This window comes from Sceloporus occidentalis, unplaced genomic scaffold (genome assembly GCF_023333645.1).
Source record: "Sceloporus occidentalis isolate IW3139 unplaced genomic scaffold, rSceOcc1.0.p SCAF_68, whole genome shotgun sequence".
Taxonomy (NCBI): Eukaryota; Metazoa; Chordata; class Lepidosauria; order Squamata; family Phrynosomatidae; genus Sceloporus; species Sceloporus occidentalis.
The window spans coordinates 504,110-524,998 of NW_028317048.1; the positions used below are offsets into that span (position 1 = coordinate 504,110).

A 20,889-nucleotide genomic window follows, 5' to 3' on the forward strand; every position below is an offset into this window, starting at 1 on the left:
TTTCTTGCACTCAGAGCACACATGGATGCTTCCCCATTTTACAGTCTTTTGGAATACACCAGCATTTCATGCATAAATGATAACTGAATGGACCTTTCTCATAGTGATGGAGGAGGCTGTAGTGGATACTATATATATACACACACATATATATATATATATATATATATATATATATATATATATATATATATATATATATATACCACAGCAATCACCATAAAAGCTCAGGAGCTCATTTAGCGTTTAAATGCAATACTCTGTCTGGAGGGTGAAGAATAATATAGATTCTCATTGCAATTGCTGTCATCTCTGTCTCTGATCTGAAAGACTTTGTTTAGAAACGCAGAATTTGAAGAAAAACCCCATTCTGCCTATCTAGATTCAGAATTATTATTATTTATTGTTTTATATAGCACCATCATATTCCATAGCGCTGTACAATGGGTAAACAGACATAACAATTAGCATATAACATAGCAATTTGACTTACAGAAACAATAGGTTAGGGGGTCCTGGCTCAAAACAGGAGGCTGTTCCACTTATCTACCCTCTCAGAAAAGTTTACTATTGTCAGCATCATCCAAAGTTGTTCCCAAAGTTGTGTTTTTTTCTGGGATATGTGTCTTTCTGTAACACAAACAGTATTTCAGAAAGACTACTTACTTATCTTGAAATTGCCACCTGTCTGTCATGGCTAAAAGGTATGCAGATTGTAAGCTCAAATTGTTATGTTATATACTACTTGTTATGTCCTGTCTACCCATTGTACAGCGCTACGGAATATGATGGCGCTATATCAAACAATAAATAATAATACACAGCACAGAGAAAGCACACAAATATCCCATTGCATATCCCCCTTAATAATAAACCCAGCAGAGAAACCGTCTGAGACGCAGACACCTGTTACAAAGGTTGGGGTACATGCATTAGCGAGGGAGACGGATTTTGGAGCACCAGGCCCTGATACACGGAAGGCTAGAGGGGCCTCAGTATTTTGTTAAAAAGAATAATTCAAACAACTTTGACACATACTGCAAAGTGATACAAACTAAAGAGAGGGACTCAAAATGTCAGATCTCAATGCAGTAAATACCCAAAGTCTCCCATACCTAGGAGTGAAAGTTTAAATAGCTTAGAATTGGTTTGGCCAACAATCTACGCAGCGCTTCTTACAATACGTATATGCGAGGGGTATGACAAGACTAGAATTCACAGACTAAGACAAACTGATACATTAGGTGCTCGCAAGCTTACAATCTATATAGGTGAAGCATTAAGAAGCATAAAACAAAAGACTGCTAGCTCTTTGAGCAAAATACAATTATTCAGAAGGTTTACAATAACTCTAAGAATCTCAAGTGAAACACAAGTTGGATAACACCTGATGGGTAGGAGCTTATTAGACACATGCAATAACATATATATAATAACATATAACTTATGCAACATGGTACATATTCTAAAACTCGATCCTTTGTACATCACTTCTAATGATCAATGGAACCAGTGTCTTTTGAATTAACTCTTCCACTGCAGCAGTGGTGTTTAAAGCAATATATATATATATATATATATATATATATATATATACTAGACATTGGATTTGGAAGGGGGTCAAAGGGTTAACTTGAAAAGGACTATAATTCCTCTGGTTGCCAGACCACAATAAAGTCACATGGAGTTATGTGTATAGAGTTGTGATGGAGGCTTTTGTCACATTAAGAGAGATCCTTGGTTCCTGGACAGCTCCTCCTTCGCCTCTCTCCTGATCACAATACTGGCGTCAGTGAGTCTCCTCCAGCCTGTCCCTCCCTCCCTCTCTAATGCAAATATCTATCACCCCATAAAAAAGGAGCACTACTGGCACTGCCGCTTTAACTCCACTCATCACTATATATATATGTTATATGAAGAGTATAGAATGAACCACTATGCTCTACCAGGAATAACAGCCCAAACATCACTATGTATCAGCAGGGAATTTATGTCACCCCTGGAGCTGCTGCCAACTAAAACTTCCTCCTACACATCCATCAGACTGTGTGAGCGTGATGGGAGTTGGGGTTGCAGCTGCTGGAGCTGCATTTACAGCTAAAGGACAAAAACAAACAAACAAGGTCATCACTTGAAAGGGGTTAACTATTGGAGTGCCTGGGTGCTGCAGTGAGATGCTCAGCCCCCTGTCACACAATGTGTCACTTTAAAGTATCCGCAGCAATCAATTTGTTTTTTAAGAAGCAAAAAGTTCCGCTAAATCATAAAGTGTTTTTCTAAGCAGTATGTTTAGGGTTAACCGAGCCTGGTCTGCGCTGGCACACACAGGGTTACTGCGCTCCTTCCAATAACCCGCGGGCAGCGATCTAATAAACACTGAAAGGATCATCGCGTTCCGTAAGGAAGACCGTGCGAGGACCGCAGACATAACAGAGCCGGTGCCGGGACCTCCCTTATCTCCGTGTCCAGCCTCAGATGAGGTCATCGTGCTGGTACAGCACCGCGCACTCCTGCGGGGCAGCCGGGATCACCCAGCAGTGTGCGCTACGAGCAGGCGCCCCTTATCTTACCTGCGTCTGGCCGCTCGCTGCTCCCCGCTCGCCGTGTGCCGGAGAAGCAGTGAGGAGGCTGCAGAAGGAGGAGCAGCAACACGGAGCCAGGCGGCAGCCAGACTGGAGCCACTGCCTGCTCTGCCACTCACTGTTACTGCGCAGAGCTGGAACCGGACCAGCACACGTCTGCCACACTGCCACACATATACACTAACACACATATATACACACATACACATCAACATACACACTAACACACACATATATACACACACATATATACACACACATATATACACACATACACACCAAGATACACACTAACACACACATATATACACACATACACATCAACATACACACTAACACACACATATATACACACACATATATACACACACATATATACACACATACACACCAAGATACACACTAACACACACATATATACACACATACACACCAACACACATATATACACACACATACATATATACATACACATATACACACACACATACATATATACACACATACACATATATACACACATACACACACACATCAACATACACATATACACACACTTACACATCAACATACATACATATATACACACACATACACATCAACATACACACCAACACACATATATACACACACATACACATATATACACACACATACACATCAACATACACACACATACACATCAACATACACACATATATATACACACATACATATATACACACATACACATATATACACACATATATATATATGTGTGTATATATATATATATACACACATACACATATATACACACATATATATACATAGACACACATACACACACATCAACATACACACATACACATATATACATACACACATATTCACACACACACATATATATATATATACATACACACAAACATATACACAGACACACTAACACACATGCATATATATACACACATATATACACACATACACATATATCCAGATACACACAAACATACACACATATACACACACATATACTGTATATATATATATATATATATATATACACATACACGCACACATATATACATATAAATAAACATACACACATATAAACACACACACACACATATATATATAAACACACACATATATACACACACACACACATATATATAAACACACACACATATATACACATCAGATAAGTGGAACAGCCTCCCAGATGAAGGGGTAAAGATTAACACATTGAGGGAATGTGAGCACACATGGGATAGGCATAAAGACATCCTGAATCTAAGATAAGCCCAAAGCAGGAAGGAACATGCAGTTTAGATGGACGGAACGGCTCTTATCTACCGTATGTTTCTGTAAATCACGTAACAATAATAATATATATGTTACCATACGCCAAACTCTTAATGATAAGTATATCTGTTACTGCTCAATAAATAACATACACACATTCTAACAAGCACTACAAACTATACTGAAGACACCAAAGCATGATACACCAGGCTTCCCAAAAACCTGTGAGAAAGGCAAACACTTGGTCCTCAGAGCTAAAGGACGAGGATGCTTTCAACCCAGAGATGCTTTTAGTCCTCCCGGAGAATGGCCCGCCTGGCTGGCAGGTGGATCCAATCTTATGATGCTGGGTTGGGGCTGTAGTGTCGCTTTTTTTTCCTTCCCTCATAGTTTTTTTGTGTTGTGTTTAATAAGTATTTGTGTTGCCAGATAGTTTGCACTTCTATCTTCTGTAATGAATGATTTCACAAAGACCCAGGGTTTTTGCACTCACTGGAAATGCCACGGTGGAGCCGAGTTCCTAAAGACTCCAGATACACTGTATACCAAAAGTATGTGAACACCCCTCCTAATTTTGAGTTTAGGCGTTTTAACTAGACTTGTGCAATCTGATCCATACGAATTGCAAATTTACAGAATTTTGGTAAATTCAGCGATTCATACGAAGCAATGAAATAGAGGCTAGACCCCCCATGCGTCCTAAATACGTGGGCCCATATCCACTCATACTCATTCACGCTCTCTAGATGTTTCCCGAGCCTCTCTGCTGACCACTTCCACTGACCACCTCCGCATCTTCTCCTTCTATCTTTTATTTTCTCCCTTCTCGTCTCTCTTCTATCTTCAACCTGCTATTTTCAATCTTCTATCTTCGTTTGCATCTCCACGGAGATAACCGGGTGGGAACTTCCGGAACATGGCAGCACTTTTGCTGACGTCCTCTGCCCCGATTGGAGGATCAGGGAGAGGACATCACAGGAAGTAGTGGTGGAAACGTTCACTGGAGTGATAAATCACGCTTCACTATATGGAAGTCTGAAGGACAAATCTGGGTTTGGAGAATGCCGGGACGATGTTAACTAATAGAATGCATAGCGGGTACTGCAAAGTTTGGTGGAGGAGGGATAACGGTTTGGGGTTGATTTTTGGGGTTTGGGCTATGCTCCTTGGTTCCAGTTACAGTAATGTTAATGCTGCAGCATTCAAAGACATTTTAGACAATTAAATGATTTCAACTTCGCGGGGAGGACCATTTGCTGTTGAAGCACGATTCTACCCCTGTGTTCAAAGGAATGTCCATAAAGACATGGTTTGTCGAGTCTGGTGTGGAGGAACTCAAGTGGACAGCTCAGAAACTTGACCATAACCCCACTGAACACTTTTAGGGTTGAATTAGTATGCTGATTGCGAGCCAGGCCTTCTTGTCCAACATCAGTACCTGACCTCACAGGGGGCGGGGGGTTGTTTGTATGTATGTGAGCATGGATGTGTAATTGTGTGTGTGGCATGCATGTGTAAGTAGGGTGAGATGGTGTGTGTGTTAGAATGAATGCATATGTGTGTTAGTGAGTATGAGTAAATGTGTGTAACTTGTGCGTTCATGTATGTGCGGCAGAGTGTATGTTGTAAGGGGGGGGGGGCAAGGGCAAAGAAGCCTCAGACAAGTAGGTTTGGGGCTATAATTGCACAGGCCCTGTGGTTTCTAGTTATGCCCCTGTGTTCAGCAGTACCATCAGCTCAGCATTGGCAGAAAACATTGGTAGGCCCATCTACTGTCTGGTCAGAAGTGCTCTTCGTGGAAGAGCTGTGGCCAGGTTAAAGTTAAAAAACAAATATCGATTTGATTTAGATTTGTTTTTGCATTTTGTTAAATAATAGAAATGAACTATTAACACGTGTAAGCATGTCTAAGAATGAGAAAGCATTCTGGCTTTATAGCATTTCTTCACACCTGCCTAAAATTTTTGCACAGTACTGTATATTGCTTTTTTAAAAAAAGTCTAAGCATGATTACATAGATTTATTTAACACAAGCTGCAAAGTTTTGGAAAACTGAAAAATTGCTTTAATATAAAAAGAATGTTACCTTTTTGTAACTGGTAAAGTGCAGGGCACGGAAAGATGAAAAAAACATGGAGGTGCCTCTGAAAATGGAGGAAGGTAAAGTAGCCCAAAATGTTCAATACACTTCCAGACACGTGTACATGAGCTGGATTTTTTAAATGTCACTTATTGTTTTACCGCCATACGTTAACACAGACTATTGTTTACTAGCACAAGTGACATATAAAAGATTCATTGAATATATCCAGAAAATCCTGTATTTCTACCTGCCACTGCAAAAACCAGAGGCACTTTGAAACACGGTGTGTGTATATTAATATTTCACGCTGATCCAGGGCATGTTCAGCTGTGTTATGTCTGCATAGCGTGTAACATAATTTATTGCATTTCACTCCTGTCTATCATTTAACACCTATTGTTAAGCAATACACCGGAGTTGCAATGTTGACTTTTAACGGAGCAAACATTATAGAAAACTTACTCATTATTTGCTATTAAGACAGACCAGGAGTAGCATCATTCCGAGCCCCTGCAGAATGAATGCTCTTTTTTATCATCCAGATTTACCCAAAAACAGGAGCTGAAACTTTATTTCAACCAGTTTTTCTCTTCCATTACTTTCAGACTTGTTCACTTTTTTGTTTACATTTTTTCTGGTTTATCTTTCTCATTACATACACCCGTAACTTTTCGCTACAAGTTTTTCCAATGGCAAGCCTGTCTGAACTTAATACTCAAAATCTTATCGATAGATTGTACGGTTTAATACTTAAAATATTATTGATAGATTGTAGGGTTTAATACTTAAAATAGTACTGATAGATGGTAATTAAAATATTATTGATAGATTGTAGGGTTCAATACATGGTAATTGAAATCTTATTGATAGATTGTAGGGTTTAATACTTAAAATATTATTGATGGTAATTAAAATCGCATTGATAGATTGTAGGGTTTAATACTTAAAATATTATTAATAGACGGTAATTAAAATCGTATTGATAGATTTATGGTTTAATACTTAAAACCTCATTGATACACGGTAATTAAAATCTTATTGATGGTAGGGTTTAATACAGCAAGTATTGACAAGGTGCATTATTTTTAATAGCAGTTTACTATTAAAGTATTTCTTTAATAGTAGGTTCCTCATGGACATTATTTCACATTACCAACTAGGTGAAAGTATCCATCCACACCCAGAGGGCTGCACAAAGTTGTGTTCATTGATCTGTGCAGACACACGCCAGACCAGTGGAGATTTACTTTTGTGTGTATATTTGAAAGGTATATATATATGGAAGGCATCTGAAAAGCGAGGAACATTGTATCTGGTTTGTGTGTTGATAAACCTTTACCCATGTTTGGATTTCTGAGTGATTTATGCAAATACCCGATCACCATTAGTATTTACAAGATGTTACTACTGCCCTGACCGAACAAAATGAAAAGAATAAATATTGAAACGGCAGCTTTAATCCTTTTACTACAGCTTCTCGTGCAATGCCTTGCAAAACATTACTTAGCACTCCCAAAAAGGCCGCCACACATTATAAGAGCTTTACAATTGCATGTATATTTTTGCGTCTGCTGAGATGAGGAGGCATGTACCAACTACCTCCTATTGTACACTCATTTTTATGACTTGTGTAGAAAACAGGAAACACCAGGATATTCAGATGGTGCCCAAAGTGAGAAGTTCACATCGGGCTGATAGATATTATTACAAATATTATAACATCTTCTCATGTGTAAAAAAACAAACAAACAAAAAAAAACATACAACTTGTATTAATTATGCTTGACTGATAATGTTAGCCTAAAAATGCATGATTTCTGTGCAATTTGGTGAATTACTTCGAAGCAATTTTCACATACTAAGGAGTTTCATCTCCTGAATTCACTTTACATCGGTCACACTTCTGTCACAATAGCATCTTGGATGGTCCTTTATAAAGCATACTGAAGGAGGGATTCCCACCAAGCCTTCTTTATCACTAAAGATGAGATTAAAAGTTCCTGTAATATTGAGTTTTTGCTCCTTTGCGTCGGTATATCTCGATACTACATATGGCAGAAAACCCAGAATGTGATGCTGGATGCGCAGTTTTAGAAAAGGCCACCTTTTCCGTTTATTTACATTTTACAAATAACCTTTGTGTATTTCAAAGACGAACACAAACTGTGAAATGAATGGGAGAAGTTGAAACATAAAAATGTTTTTTATTTTTTAATGATGGCAATAAACATGTTTTAGAAGGCCAACGTGCACCTTTTAGTCTCTAATATGTACATTAATAAAACAGTATTCAATAATCTAATTGACTTTTTCAGGTGTATTCAGCTTCCAGACACCAGTTAGATACCGTGACCGTATAAAAAGGAGATCTCGTCCCATTTGCAACCAGCTCCAGAAAGGCACCAGCTTCGAACCTGGGTAAAGGAAATAAACAAGCAGCGGTCATATTAAACACATCAACATAAGGCTAGTATATACCGTATTTGCTTGATTATAAGACGACCCTCCAAAATTTTAATATTTAGGGGAAAAAAAAGAAAGCCTGAATATAAGACTACCCTATAGGAATTTTTTTTTACTAGTAAATATTAATTCACATGTAAACTATTTTTCATATTTAATAAAAACAATTTATTTTTTTGTCTTTATTTCCTTTTATTTGCCATCCTGCCCCCACCTATGACTAAGCACTGGAAGGTCATGTCACGCCGGTGCTCCGTCATAGAAGTCATGGTGAAAGTGCCGGCAGCAGCGGAGGTTGTCAACGGCACTTCCGCAGGGCTTCTATGATGGAGCACCAGAAGGTCATGTGACACCGGCGCTCCGTCATAGAAGGCCCCAGAGGAAGTGCCGGCAGCAGCAGAGGCTGCTAGAGAGAAGGATCCGGGGCCCCTGCAGTGCTGCGGGGGATCTGGATCTTAGCCTTGTAGTCTAAGTCTTGAGGTCTGATTAGAAGACTACCTCAAATATAAGACAAGGGATATTTTTCAAAGCATTTAATATTTAATGTTTATATTCTGAATCTATATGCATGTATATATCATCATGTCACATTGATACAATTGTAGCTATGTAGTTTAAAAAAATAAATAAATAAATAAAAAAAGCCTTCCTAATGGTTATTTACATTCATTCATGTTACTGTTGTTGTATATGAATTCCGGAAATCTATTAAGACACTCACATAAATTAAATCCAGACTACTTCTGCGGTTCATAAAGTATACTAATAATATGTGTGATGTTGCAATAAGGACCGGCCCGACAATGGAGCCAAGTGGGGCAACCGCTCCAGGCGGCACTTTGCCGCCCCAAGCCCTTTTTTTTTTTTTTTTTTTTTTAAAGCGAATGAAAGAGAGAGGGGCGCCCCTCTCTCTCTCCTCTGCGGCGAGTCTCCCTGTTCGTTCTCGGTACCGGCTTGTAATTCTGAGTGCCGGAAGATTACCTCGAACAGGGAGACTCGCCACAGGACTCCTGAAAGGTAAGTACAGGGGGGGGGTGTAAGGGTAGATAATAGGGAGGGAGAGGAAGGGTAGATAATGGGGGGGGGGCCTCATTTTAAAATTCGCCCCAGGCGGCATTTTGTCTTGGGCCGGCCCTGGTTGCAATGCTGGTATGTTTTATACCAGTTTATCTAGCAGCAGAAGTGTCAATAATCTGTCTTCCAACCCCTCTGTGTATTTGCAGACTTTTTCTGCACCCTCATTGAATTGTTTAGCGGATGTTTCCCTATTTATCTCTATGTAGCCTTTTCTTAGCACATCAGTCATATTATAATGTGCAAACCAGCATTAACACCCCTTTGGAAACGATGCCCAAACATTTTTAGGTGTCACTTTTTCTTCTATTAAATTCAGTAAATAGTAATTGTGTGAAAGTTTGCAGAGATCACATTTGTGTGCAACGTAGATTGTGTTATACACTGTAAAAAAATACACAAATCATATACACTACTACACAATGATCATTTGGGTGTCGCTGAGCATTGGGATACGTGAATTACTATGATACACAATAAGTTGATGCTGTTGGGAATGCTTGTGTTGCTCATGTCCGACACTTACACATTGCAAAATGTTTTGACCCTTTTACAGGCTCAGTGTACTTGAGGTGACAGACAATGCTATTCACTGGAGTATAAAAACTGAATTTTTAATGCACCACGCGGCAGCCTCAAACGTATTAACAACAACATGTTATATTAGTAAATTGGAGAACGTGATGCATCAGCCCTCCTGCTTCTTGATTGTCTGCTCATTTAATAGCTTTTTAAAACTTTGCTTAAAACCCTGTAGTACATTAAAGGAAAGTCGTCCCGGAGGTGTTGTACAAACAGATCGCATCTGCCGGCGAACAAAAGGAGTGGTGTTTCGGAGCCATTTTCTAACTAAAGGGACTGCTGCTTGTTTTCACTAATCATCATGAAGGGCCAACTCCAAGGAGCTTCTGTTGCAGGAAGATGTTACCTGGCCCTGTATAATGTATAGTTAACTCATCTCCGCACATAAATTATGCAGTAAAGGGCCAGCTTAGATGTTCTTGCTGCAGGAAACTGACTGTGTTGGTCCTTCATAATGAATAGTGAAATGGGGGAGATGCAACCACAACATACCTGCAAACTCTTCTGCCAACCCTCCCCTTAATGAATAAACCCAAGTAAAACACTGCTGGTTTAGTGTTATAGTGTGTGTTAAAACTATGAGCAGGAACTGTACGGCCTACTGATTCATGTCAAGTATAGTTTTGGTACTAAACCCAATCATGGGCTTAGGAACCCCCCCCATAGAAACGCCACAAATGCGCCCCGCGAGACCTCGAGGTGCGGCCCAAGTAAGATCGGCAGCCAGGGCAACCGATCTTACGCGGTCCGCACCTCGAGCCCTGCTACTTACCTGTGGGAGGGTCTTCTGTACTGCACACAGGAAGCAGAACCCAGCAGAGTTCACGTGCCATCACATCCTGCTTCCTCTGTGCAGTACCAGAGAACGCAGAGGGAGGCCGCGTCCCCTGCGGAAGTCTGTGAGCGGCATCGAGGAGCTGCAGTGCAGGTAAGGGGGTGGGGAGGGTGTTTGAATCAGTATGCATGATTGAGGGAATTAATCTGTAAATGAATGAGTATATGAATGAGTGTATGAGTGTGTGTGTGTGTGTGATAGCATGGATGTGTAAGTGCTGGAACCTAGGCATGATGGGACTGTGATTGCTGTTAGCCAGTACATGCTGAAACATAGCTAGCTGCCCCCCTTGTGTATTGATGCTGCCAGCAATATGGGGTGTGCACATCACTTACAGCCACCCTGTACCAGCATGTACTGGCTGCCTGGGTATGATAGGAGTGTGATTGCTGTTAGCAATCACACTCCTATCATGCCAAGTCATATTGCTATTTTTTTTTGTCCAGTTGTGGTGTGTTACCTACTTTTATTAAAAATGTGAGTTTTTATTATTATTTTTAAAGGTGGGGGGTCATTTTCGGTTTTGGCTAAGTGAACCGTGAATGTTTTGGTCCAGAATTTTCATTTTGGTGCATCCCTAGAATAAATAGAACTATTTCATTTTTAATTATCCTGAATTTGTAGTCACAAAACTTTCTAGGCCCAGAAATCAGTGAGAGGAAAAGTAAAGGTTTTGTGTCATTTACTTTATTTTAATCTGCATATTTTATTAAAGGCCATATTTTCTCACAGTGAAAAATGTGCGGCCCGCGCACGTATACAATTCTGATGAAGTGGCCCACTGGAGAAAAAACTTGGACACCCCTGGGGTAGACAGTGAGAAGGGGGGGTAGGTAGAGGGTAGCTAGTGAGAAGGAGGGGTAGGGAGAGGGTAGCTGGTGAGAAGGGGGGGTAGGGAGAGGGTAGCTAGTGAGAAGGGAGGGTAGTGAGAGGGTAGCTAGTGTGAGAAGGGAGGGTAGGGAGGGGGTAGATAGTAAGAAAGTGTGAGAGGGGGAGAGGGGGTAGATAGTGTGAGAGATGGGGAGAAAGTGGGGATCTGATGGGGGAAAATGCTGTCCCCCCAGATTTTTAGGGGTTCCTAGGCCCATGAACCCAATTCTATTTGAAAGAAAGAAAAATGTAATTTTCTCTACTTTTGAAACTGACATCACTGAGTTAATAAAATGATCTATAGTTTTAGAATAAAATAAGTGTACCCATGCATAAATGCTATTTATCATGATACAAAAAAATGCACACAAAAAAATAAAGCATGTTTCTATTTTAGAATTACACTCCACTATGGTGTTACATGGTGTCCTAAAATTGTCAGAATAAAAAATGTGTGCGCACGAAACGATTGAAAAAGCTATACGTTTTGTTTTGTGAACCTCCCAAAAACGTACCCTCGATTTCTGTCCAGTTTACTGCGACTTCTGCCACTTTAATCTTCAGACACTGAGCAATGTATAAAAGTTCCACATCAAACGCCCTGCAGACACAGGAAATAAATTTCAAAGCGGGTCTGTCCTTCAAGGCATTAGCGTCTTTCAAGAAAAGTCAATACAGCAATGATTTCAGACCTGGTATGAAAGCCCATGTTATATTCTAGCGCCCGGATAGCCCATTTGTACCACCCTAGCCGGTTGTGAACAGCAACCTCATAATAGATGGCAGACCAATGGGAAGAACCTCATTGTTACCCCTTATTCCAATTTTGTACTCAATTATTTGTTGCTCATAATGTTAAATTCTTGCTCATCTGTTCAAATGCAATGATGGTCAATTTCATATTTATAAAAGGTTTTTTTTTTTTAAAATAAAATATTGATTAAGAGTTCCTGATATAAAATCTTAATCAGGGCTCCGGAAGAGAACGCCGATACAGATGCAGGATGTATACAGCAATTTCCAGCTCAGACCTGCAGCTATCAGCAAACAGAAGGGATGCTTTCATCAATAAATACCCTAATTCTAATCATTTATTTTGAAGCACAATGATACTGTACAGCCCTGGGGGGCTGGTTGGCTCCTTTCTGCTTGGGGAATAAAGACAATTCCACGATAATATAAAGTAACATATATAAGATGGCCCTGGGCATTGGACGTCCCAGGATTAGCAACAGGTCCTGATTGAGGGTGTTTCTGAAGCTCATTTGGACTTCCACACAACTACAGATCAAGGGAATGGGATGATAGATAACTCTGAAAATAGCAGACATATTATTATCTTTTATTTATATAGCACCAACAGTTTACGCAGCGCTTAATACAATACATATAGGGCTGAAACAACTAATCGATAACATAGATAATGAAAATTGTTGTCAACGGTTTTCATTATCGATTAGTCGAATCGATTTTTATCGATTATAAAAAGAGGGTTTTTTTCCAGAGCAAATGATCGTTAGTTGCAGCCCTAAATACATATATTCAAGGGGTCTGACAAGACTAGAATTGACAGACTAAGTCAAACCGATACATTAGGTGTAGATAGCCCTCCTCGCAAGTTTACAATCCAAAATAAACTTCTTACAGGTTTTATATCCATTTTCTTTTACACATCTCCTTATTTAACTATAAGCAGGTTTGGAATCTGGGATAATTAAGTGTGTAAATATGAATGAAACACGCATATCACCCAGACAGCAATGTTTAGTTAAAAAATCCAAAATGAAACGGTGGAGACAGAATCTAGAATAATATTTAGAAAATGCCCACACATACTAATCCCTGGGAAGAAGAATGTTAATCTGCTGTTAAGGATAAAAATAAATTGTACATCGGAGAAACTGGCTAGGAGTGTGCAATGTCCGTTTTTAAGCAGATATAGCTCGGTCCCGTTTTAATTCACAGAGAGGTATTTTCACTACCCTTTAATCGCCTTAGACCCGACTCAATCAGCACCCCCCAGACACCCCATCTCCAGCCTGCCATATCCTGGAACTCTGCCTACTGAGAACATGCAAATGCTGGAGCATGCTAGAGGAGGCACAGTCCTCCATTGTGTAAATGGGGCGGTTAGGGAGATCAGCAACCCCCCCCCCCCTTGTAACAGGTCCATTGAGCCAGGGAGACCAATAACGTAAACTGTCCTCTCTGTACATACGGCATTCGATCTTATTGTAGGTATCAAAAAGGTAAAAACATTATGGCAGCTTTAACTTTACATTTCCAGTTTCTGTAATACATCATTGACCTACAGCTTAATATGCAATTAGAAAATAACAATGACGTTTAACTGAAATCATGGTTTAGCAAATAAAACTGTAAAGATATTACAAATATCAATTTACTATAATACATTACAATGTAAACAAAGTACGTTCACAATGTCTCGACGCCTCAAAAAGCCTAATTTATGTGTATAAGGTGGTATTAATCATATGGAGACTCACCAGCGATCAACATGAAGAGCTGTAAACGTGCGTAATGCAGCTTCTCTTGTGAAAAGCTTGAACCCACACTGAGTGTCTTTCACTCCACGGACACACAAGAACCACACAAGGAAGTGGAATCCATACATGAGGAATGTTCTGAACACAGAACGCTAAGAAAAAATGAAAATGTAAAATTATTATTACCTTACATATGCTACTGTTTAATATTGGTTCTTCTACTATAAGGTGGCCTAAGGGCACTAAAATGCTTTATGTAAAAATAGCCAAACTTGTGTAAAAATGAACAAGTGTTTGTACCCTCCAAAAAATATCAATTGGTTCAAAAGCCAAAGTGAAAACACACATTAAAAGAAAAAAATCCTAGTATCTTAAGTTACTCTCTCAATAGGGTGAGAACCTACTCTCACCTCCTACATAGTGGGCACACAAAGCAGTTTATTCGGCTACCAAAACCTTATGAATGTGTGTGGGGGAGGTGCAATTAAACCTCCTCCCTATTAACCCCTGGACAGCAAGCTGCAACCAGACTGATGAGGAGCCAACAACCTCAAATATGCAAACAGGGAAAAGAAGAAATGTCGGTGCGCTAAGCTAGTCTCAGGCTCAAATAATACAAATGTATAATACGAGGCCTACCAAACAGTGTGAGCATGCTGCAAATACAGTGTGTTGGCTGTACAATGTATATAAAAAACAAAATACTGTCTGCGCTTCTTACCCTAATAAAGTTGGCAACAAATATATAAACATAATATAAATGAGAGGTTTTGGTTATATGAATTGGCCAAAGCATAATTAAGCTCACCCGCCACGTCAAGGCACACTCTCAATAGGGTGAGAACCTACTCTCACCTCCCACATAGTGGGCACACAAAGCAGTTTATACGGCTACCAAAACCCAAAATAAGGTTTTGTATCTTAAGTTACTGACTGATTGTTTTAAGAAGAACTAAAGAAGTCATATTATATTTATATAGTTATATTATCCATACGACCAAAGTGTGTATAAAAGGTGTTTTCTGTTAATTTTAAATACCTTTGCTATTGAATCTTGCTCCAGATGAGCTCTGGACCCACATGATATGGCCATATTATCCTAGAAGATAACAAACAAACATATTATTGGCAATAATGTATCGGGCAACATAAGCACAGCATTAGAGTGCAAATGAAGATGGTGCTGAGCCACTTTCTTCATTCTCCAACAGCATAAGGTTCAACGGTTTCTTTTAAAAGATATTTGTTCCTTCCTTCAACTATTTGAGCTTTTTTTTTTTTTTTTTTTTTTTTAGTAAAAATAAAATGCAATGGAAGTGATAAAAAACAAACAATATTTCATGCAAGCTTGCAGTTTGTCACAGGTGGCTTCTAGTTAAAGCCAATCCAGCCCTAAGAGCCTGTGGCAGTTGTTTCAGATAGCCTCAAGTTTTGCAATTAAAACAATACCAAAATAGAACCCAAGCTCGATATGCATCTCACTCATTACTAAAATTCTCATGGCATGATATTTTAGACTTTTTTCTTCTAGAATTCCATATATATATAAAAAAAGTATAGCGTGTAAATACACTACTGGCTCTAATAGGTGGTGCAATTATATGTATACACAGCCTTTTATTATTACCTCAAAGGGATAAAAACAAACAGAAACATCAAAAAAGATTTGACTCCTAAATCTCTTTCCCAAAAAATGTTATGTTTGACTTAAGACTCAATGACCAGATCAAGTTGAGAGCTGAAACAAAAGTTATTAATTTTCCCCAACATTTAAATGCTGTATGCTAACATTAATGTTACGCAAGGCAAAACATATTACAGTTCATTAATAGAGTTCCATGACCCTTCTATACTTACTGGCCATGGTTTGAGACTTAGAAGTCCAGCTTCTACATTTTCAATATCTTCAAATTTTGTAGCTCCATCGGCATCAGCCATTAAAATGGTTTTACCACGAGACACAAGAACTCCCTACAATAAAAGAAAATGTAAGGATTATTAAAAAAAATAAACAAAATGAATTACATTAATTGTATTTAGCACATATATAAAAGTAAAGGTTGCTGTGTACATAAGGCATGGTCAACGGCACACACAAAACTGTTAGGTCAAGCATGGCTGTTTATCCTCTCCTAATAACTTCCATCTTTGTAAGGGTTCTTTTGCAGAGTTCACAGATGTTTAGGTGGGAGCCATGGTGGTCTGACACTGGGCTCTTTGACCGGCTCACTGAAAGTCCTCTTGTTAATGTAGACTTTCAGAACCTAGTGGCTTGAGTCATTAGCAATGGGCAAGAGAAGTAACCAATATTGACCACTAGAAACACAAACGTTCTTGTTCATGCGTAAAGCACCAAGCAGATCACACAGAATACAGATCAGCCCCTGAGACTTTAATAGCTCTGTCAACGAAGTTAATAAAGAGTCAAATTCTATGGAAAAACATTTAATACCATCCTGACTGCTCCACCCTTGCCACGATTCTTTTTTAATTTCAGAACTCGCACTTTATCACTCCCATAACGCTTCGAATAGCTCAAAGCAACCTATGAAGAAAAAATAAAGGAACATTAAAGTTGGGAATAGCAGCTCCATAAAAACTATTCTCCTTCCAATTTTACATTCCCCTTTACAGCTAAATTCTTAAAAAACACATACAAAAACCATGGAATACAAACACGGAATATCCTTAAAGGGAACGCCAGCTATTATATGCACTTTAATGCACATGATAGATGAGCAAACATATCCATTGTTTTTTTTATAGGACCCCAATCGACACTGCAATGTCCCTTTTGTCAACCACTGCCATGGATTTAACTTAATTCATCCATACGTGCCCCTTAAAGATATCTACTTTATCATATCTTTAAGTCCTAAATTGTTTATTAATAAAAATGTATATATTTCACTCAGTAATTTGACACTTTCTTACCTCTGTTGTTTTATCCTTGCTGCCATCATCCACAATAATAACTTCATAGCTGAATGAAGGTCTTGCTTTCTGTATTAAAAATAATGTATCCTATTAGAAGGCTGGAAGGTGAGTGCGCCAATCAATTACTAAAGAAAATAAAATGTTCTTCACCAATGGATGTCATTTAATACAACTCAAAGGATTAGAAAACAATCCAACATTTCTTTTTAGGCTTGTCTGGTTTTCTCTCCCCAACTATATCAGCTGACGTATACAACAGTAACGTTCAATAAGCTCTGCATACGATGATAGATGATGAGCTACAATATTTTTTCATGCTTGATCACCCAATAATATAGGGTATAATATACATGCTACACTTTAAATACACATTTTTCCATGTGTGTTATATGCACCCAATTTGAAAACTACTTAAAAAAGAACTTTAGTTTAATATAACATTTTGTACAGTATGTTTTTAACGGTATAATCCCACATTTCTACAAACCTGACGTTTTTCAAGATATGCCATGGCTTCGTCCATCATGACAGGTACTGAAAGCAAAAATACGAACAGAACAAAATTACAACTTGTTTCTATAATCTGTTGCTATTATATAGTGTTGTGCACTATGCTGTTGATGACATACATCTAACAAAAAACACACACAAAAGGTAAAAAAGCCACTGCCTCAAGGAAGTTGCAGTCTAAAGAACAAGCTTCCATCTAGAGGGCCCCTTTTTACACCATACACTGAAAGGGCATTCATGGGGGTGCATTGATTTCTAATGAAATAATGGCTGATCAGAGACTAATTTGTTACGAAGAGCCTCTTCCTGGATCTCCACACATGCAAGTTCCAGCAAGGCGAGTACTCACAGACATTATTGGGGACTGCGATGGTATCTTGGAAGGTTACATAGAGTAAGCCACTGACTTTTACACAAAAATTCTATATGATATACCATAAAAACATGTAACAATGATGATATATGTAATAATACTTACACCGTACTTCCTCGTTGTAAGAGGGAACTACAACAGAGAGGTCCTTTGTATGGGGGTCATGAATACTAGGGAAGGGCTCCTTTGCACCGTTACTGGCGATAAAATACTTCTCTTCCTCAAGGCGATGCAGATTTGGCATTCTCTCAGCAGTTACATGGGCTACAACAATTAGCTGCAACGAAATAGCAAATATATTGGCAAATTAAATCTGGGCGAAAGGTTACAGCTTGAACATAATAGCAGACTTTGGGATAAACTCATGAAGAGCAGTTTAAGAGCAAACCATTCTGTGGATCAGTCAGTAAGAAAGCTTCTTTGATTTTCACGGTGATAGCAAAATACTTTAATAAAGTTGGCAAGAGTTCATTAGACAGACGGGCTGGGCTGGCCCTGGATAGTGTAGAATTTAATGGGTGAGGAGACAGAAAAGACCTTATTAATTTAAACTATACATTATACAAGGCGAGCCAAGCTCTTCCTGCAGCAGAAGCTTCATAATGTATAGTGAATGATAGGAGTTGCAACCACAACTCGGTCAACTTTGACCTTTAGGAAATGAATCTCTCTGCAGATAGGGCTCTGTGCAGAGCAGCATCTCAAAGGTTGATTTCGCAATATTACTTATAACCATTTCTTCCATTCATCCTGAAGTAATATTTCATGCCAAAACATGTTACAACGAACACTATTATTAATGTCTAGACCATGCCCTAAAATATCCATGGAGAGCTGTGTTATGCCATCTTTTACAGAGGTAAAACATGGCATCATGGAGTCCTGTACTTCCACCTGTCTGCAAGGCTTTATCCAGACAACTGCGATAAAAAAAAAAAAAATACTAAAAAAAGTGAGATTTCCTGGGTTTTTTGAAGTGAATGTGCTGTATGATGCATATCCCAGCAAATCTTAAAACATCGCCCAGTTCTGGGCGACATATAATTTTCCAAATGTTGGATGAGGGTCCAAACAAACCTATTGTTGAGAAAATAAGAAGCGCACGTTCCAAGCCAAAAAAAAAAGTCTGGTAAATGAATGAAGCCTGTTGGGAATAAATGGGTAAGTTGACGATTTTCTTGTGTTTGCTTTGGGTATCTAAAGATGAATAAAGTTGGATACTTCGTCGACTCGCACGGGCGTATTTGGGATCTTTGGCTTGGATAGCGTGTTGCTTATCTGCTCAATAGGTTTGGTTCCGACTAGTACTGATGGATTACGGCTGTATTACACTGGGGTAAGAAACCTGGAGTGTTTGGAATCTTTTCTTGTACAAAATACAAATCCCCCTTGGCCCTAGACGCCATCAAGGATTACTCTAGTGTAATGCAATCAAAATGCCAAAAAATTTATGTTAAAAGGTTAACATATTTTTTTTTTTTTTATACAGGGCCAGCCAAGCTCTTCCTGATGCAGAAGCCTATTGGTGTTGCCTTCATAAAGTATAGTAAAGTCAAGGAGTTGAAACCTCAACTTTCATCCATACAGACTGAGGTAAATGAAACTGTATGTATATTCGCGTCAGCCGACATATAGAACCTCGGCTGCTCATCCTAAAAGGAAAAGAAACACGTCTACGGCTAACTCAGCATCAAGGCAACTTGTGCACTACCTGGCAGTCATCCATGATGTACAAAATATTTATTTAATCTAACATCGCAACACGTCACCATGTTAAAGACATATACAGAAAGGCAGATTGGGGTGGGGGCTAACGTAAAATATTACAGCATTACAAGCGATACAGCAGAACAAAGTTCTCAGACAACTGGCATAATCTTCATTAAAAAAAATACAGTGTTACTTACAGCTGCCAAAATACCCTGCTTTCATTTCATCCAACAAAACAACAAATACAGAGAGTAAATGGTTAAATATACATTTTCATGGAACTTCATCATTAACATGAAGCCAGAGAAGAGTGACAGCTCATGTCACAGACCACTCACCAGAATTAACAGCAGCGCTGCCGCCGCAGCCAGGAGCTGGATAACTTCACACAGACACAGGGGCATGGCCGCAGCATACCTGTCATCCGCCACAGATAATACGGACTCGCAATACAATGCACAGCGCTAACTGCGCTGGAGACAGAGCCCTTCCGGTATGGGAACACTGACTAACAGCATTCGCCGGAACCTATTGCACTCAAACACCTATGCGGAAGTAAGTTGATGTATCCAGTCAGTGGCGTTCCAGGCAAAGAGGGGCCGCTCACTTATCTCCGCGACTCACCAACAGGCTTCAGCGCCACCGCGTGGCAGGAGGGCGAACATGTAATACAGGCATCGCTGGATGGAGAATCCTGTGCAATGACATAATGAATGCCAGGACAACCTTATTCAAATCAGATTTATAATTACACATTGAGCTCACTTCCTTACCTTTCAAGTACGCTGGATACCAGAATAATTAGGGGTGAATGCAAGCTGGTTTATATTGCTTTGCACTGTTGATGTTCAGACACTTCGTTATTGTATTTTTTTAATTAATAAACGCTGGATTGGTGAAAAAAAAGAGTAAGAATAGCACAGCGATCAGATTTCACCGTCCCAGAGCTTAAATAGGCATTCGATTCATTCATCTTGCTATAGCTCTCCAAGGACCTGATATAGACATTTGTATGGAAGTTCTGAGAATTGGTAGCCAACTGTGTCCAAAGTGGCTGCTTATTTAATGGATTATTC

At 39.1% G+C, this 20,889-nt stretch overlaps 1 protein-coding gene across 1 annotated transcript; it reads right to left on the bottom strand.

The window, feature by feature from the left end:
* Positions 1–8,250: 8,250 nt before the first annotated feature.
* On the bottom strand, positions 8,251–20,217 carry LOC149286471 (dolichyl-phosphate beta-glucosyltransferase-like). The gene is made up of 10 exons (XM_089494017.1): positions 20,152–20,217; positions 18,209–18,380; positions 17,708–17,754; positions 17,218–17,286; positions 16,736–16,828; positions 16,141–16,254; positions 15,323–15,382; positions 14,284–14,435; positions 12,292–12,377; positions 8,251–8,366 (listed from the first exon to the last, which is right to left on the bottom strand). Exons 1-10 carry the CDS (start codon positions 20,215–20,217, stop codon positions 8,251–8,253), a joined length of 975 nt encoding a protein of 324 aa, XP_089350143.1.
* Between the last annotated feature and the right edge of the window lie 672 nt (positions 20,218–20,889).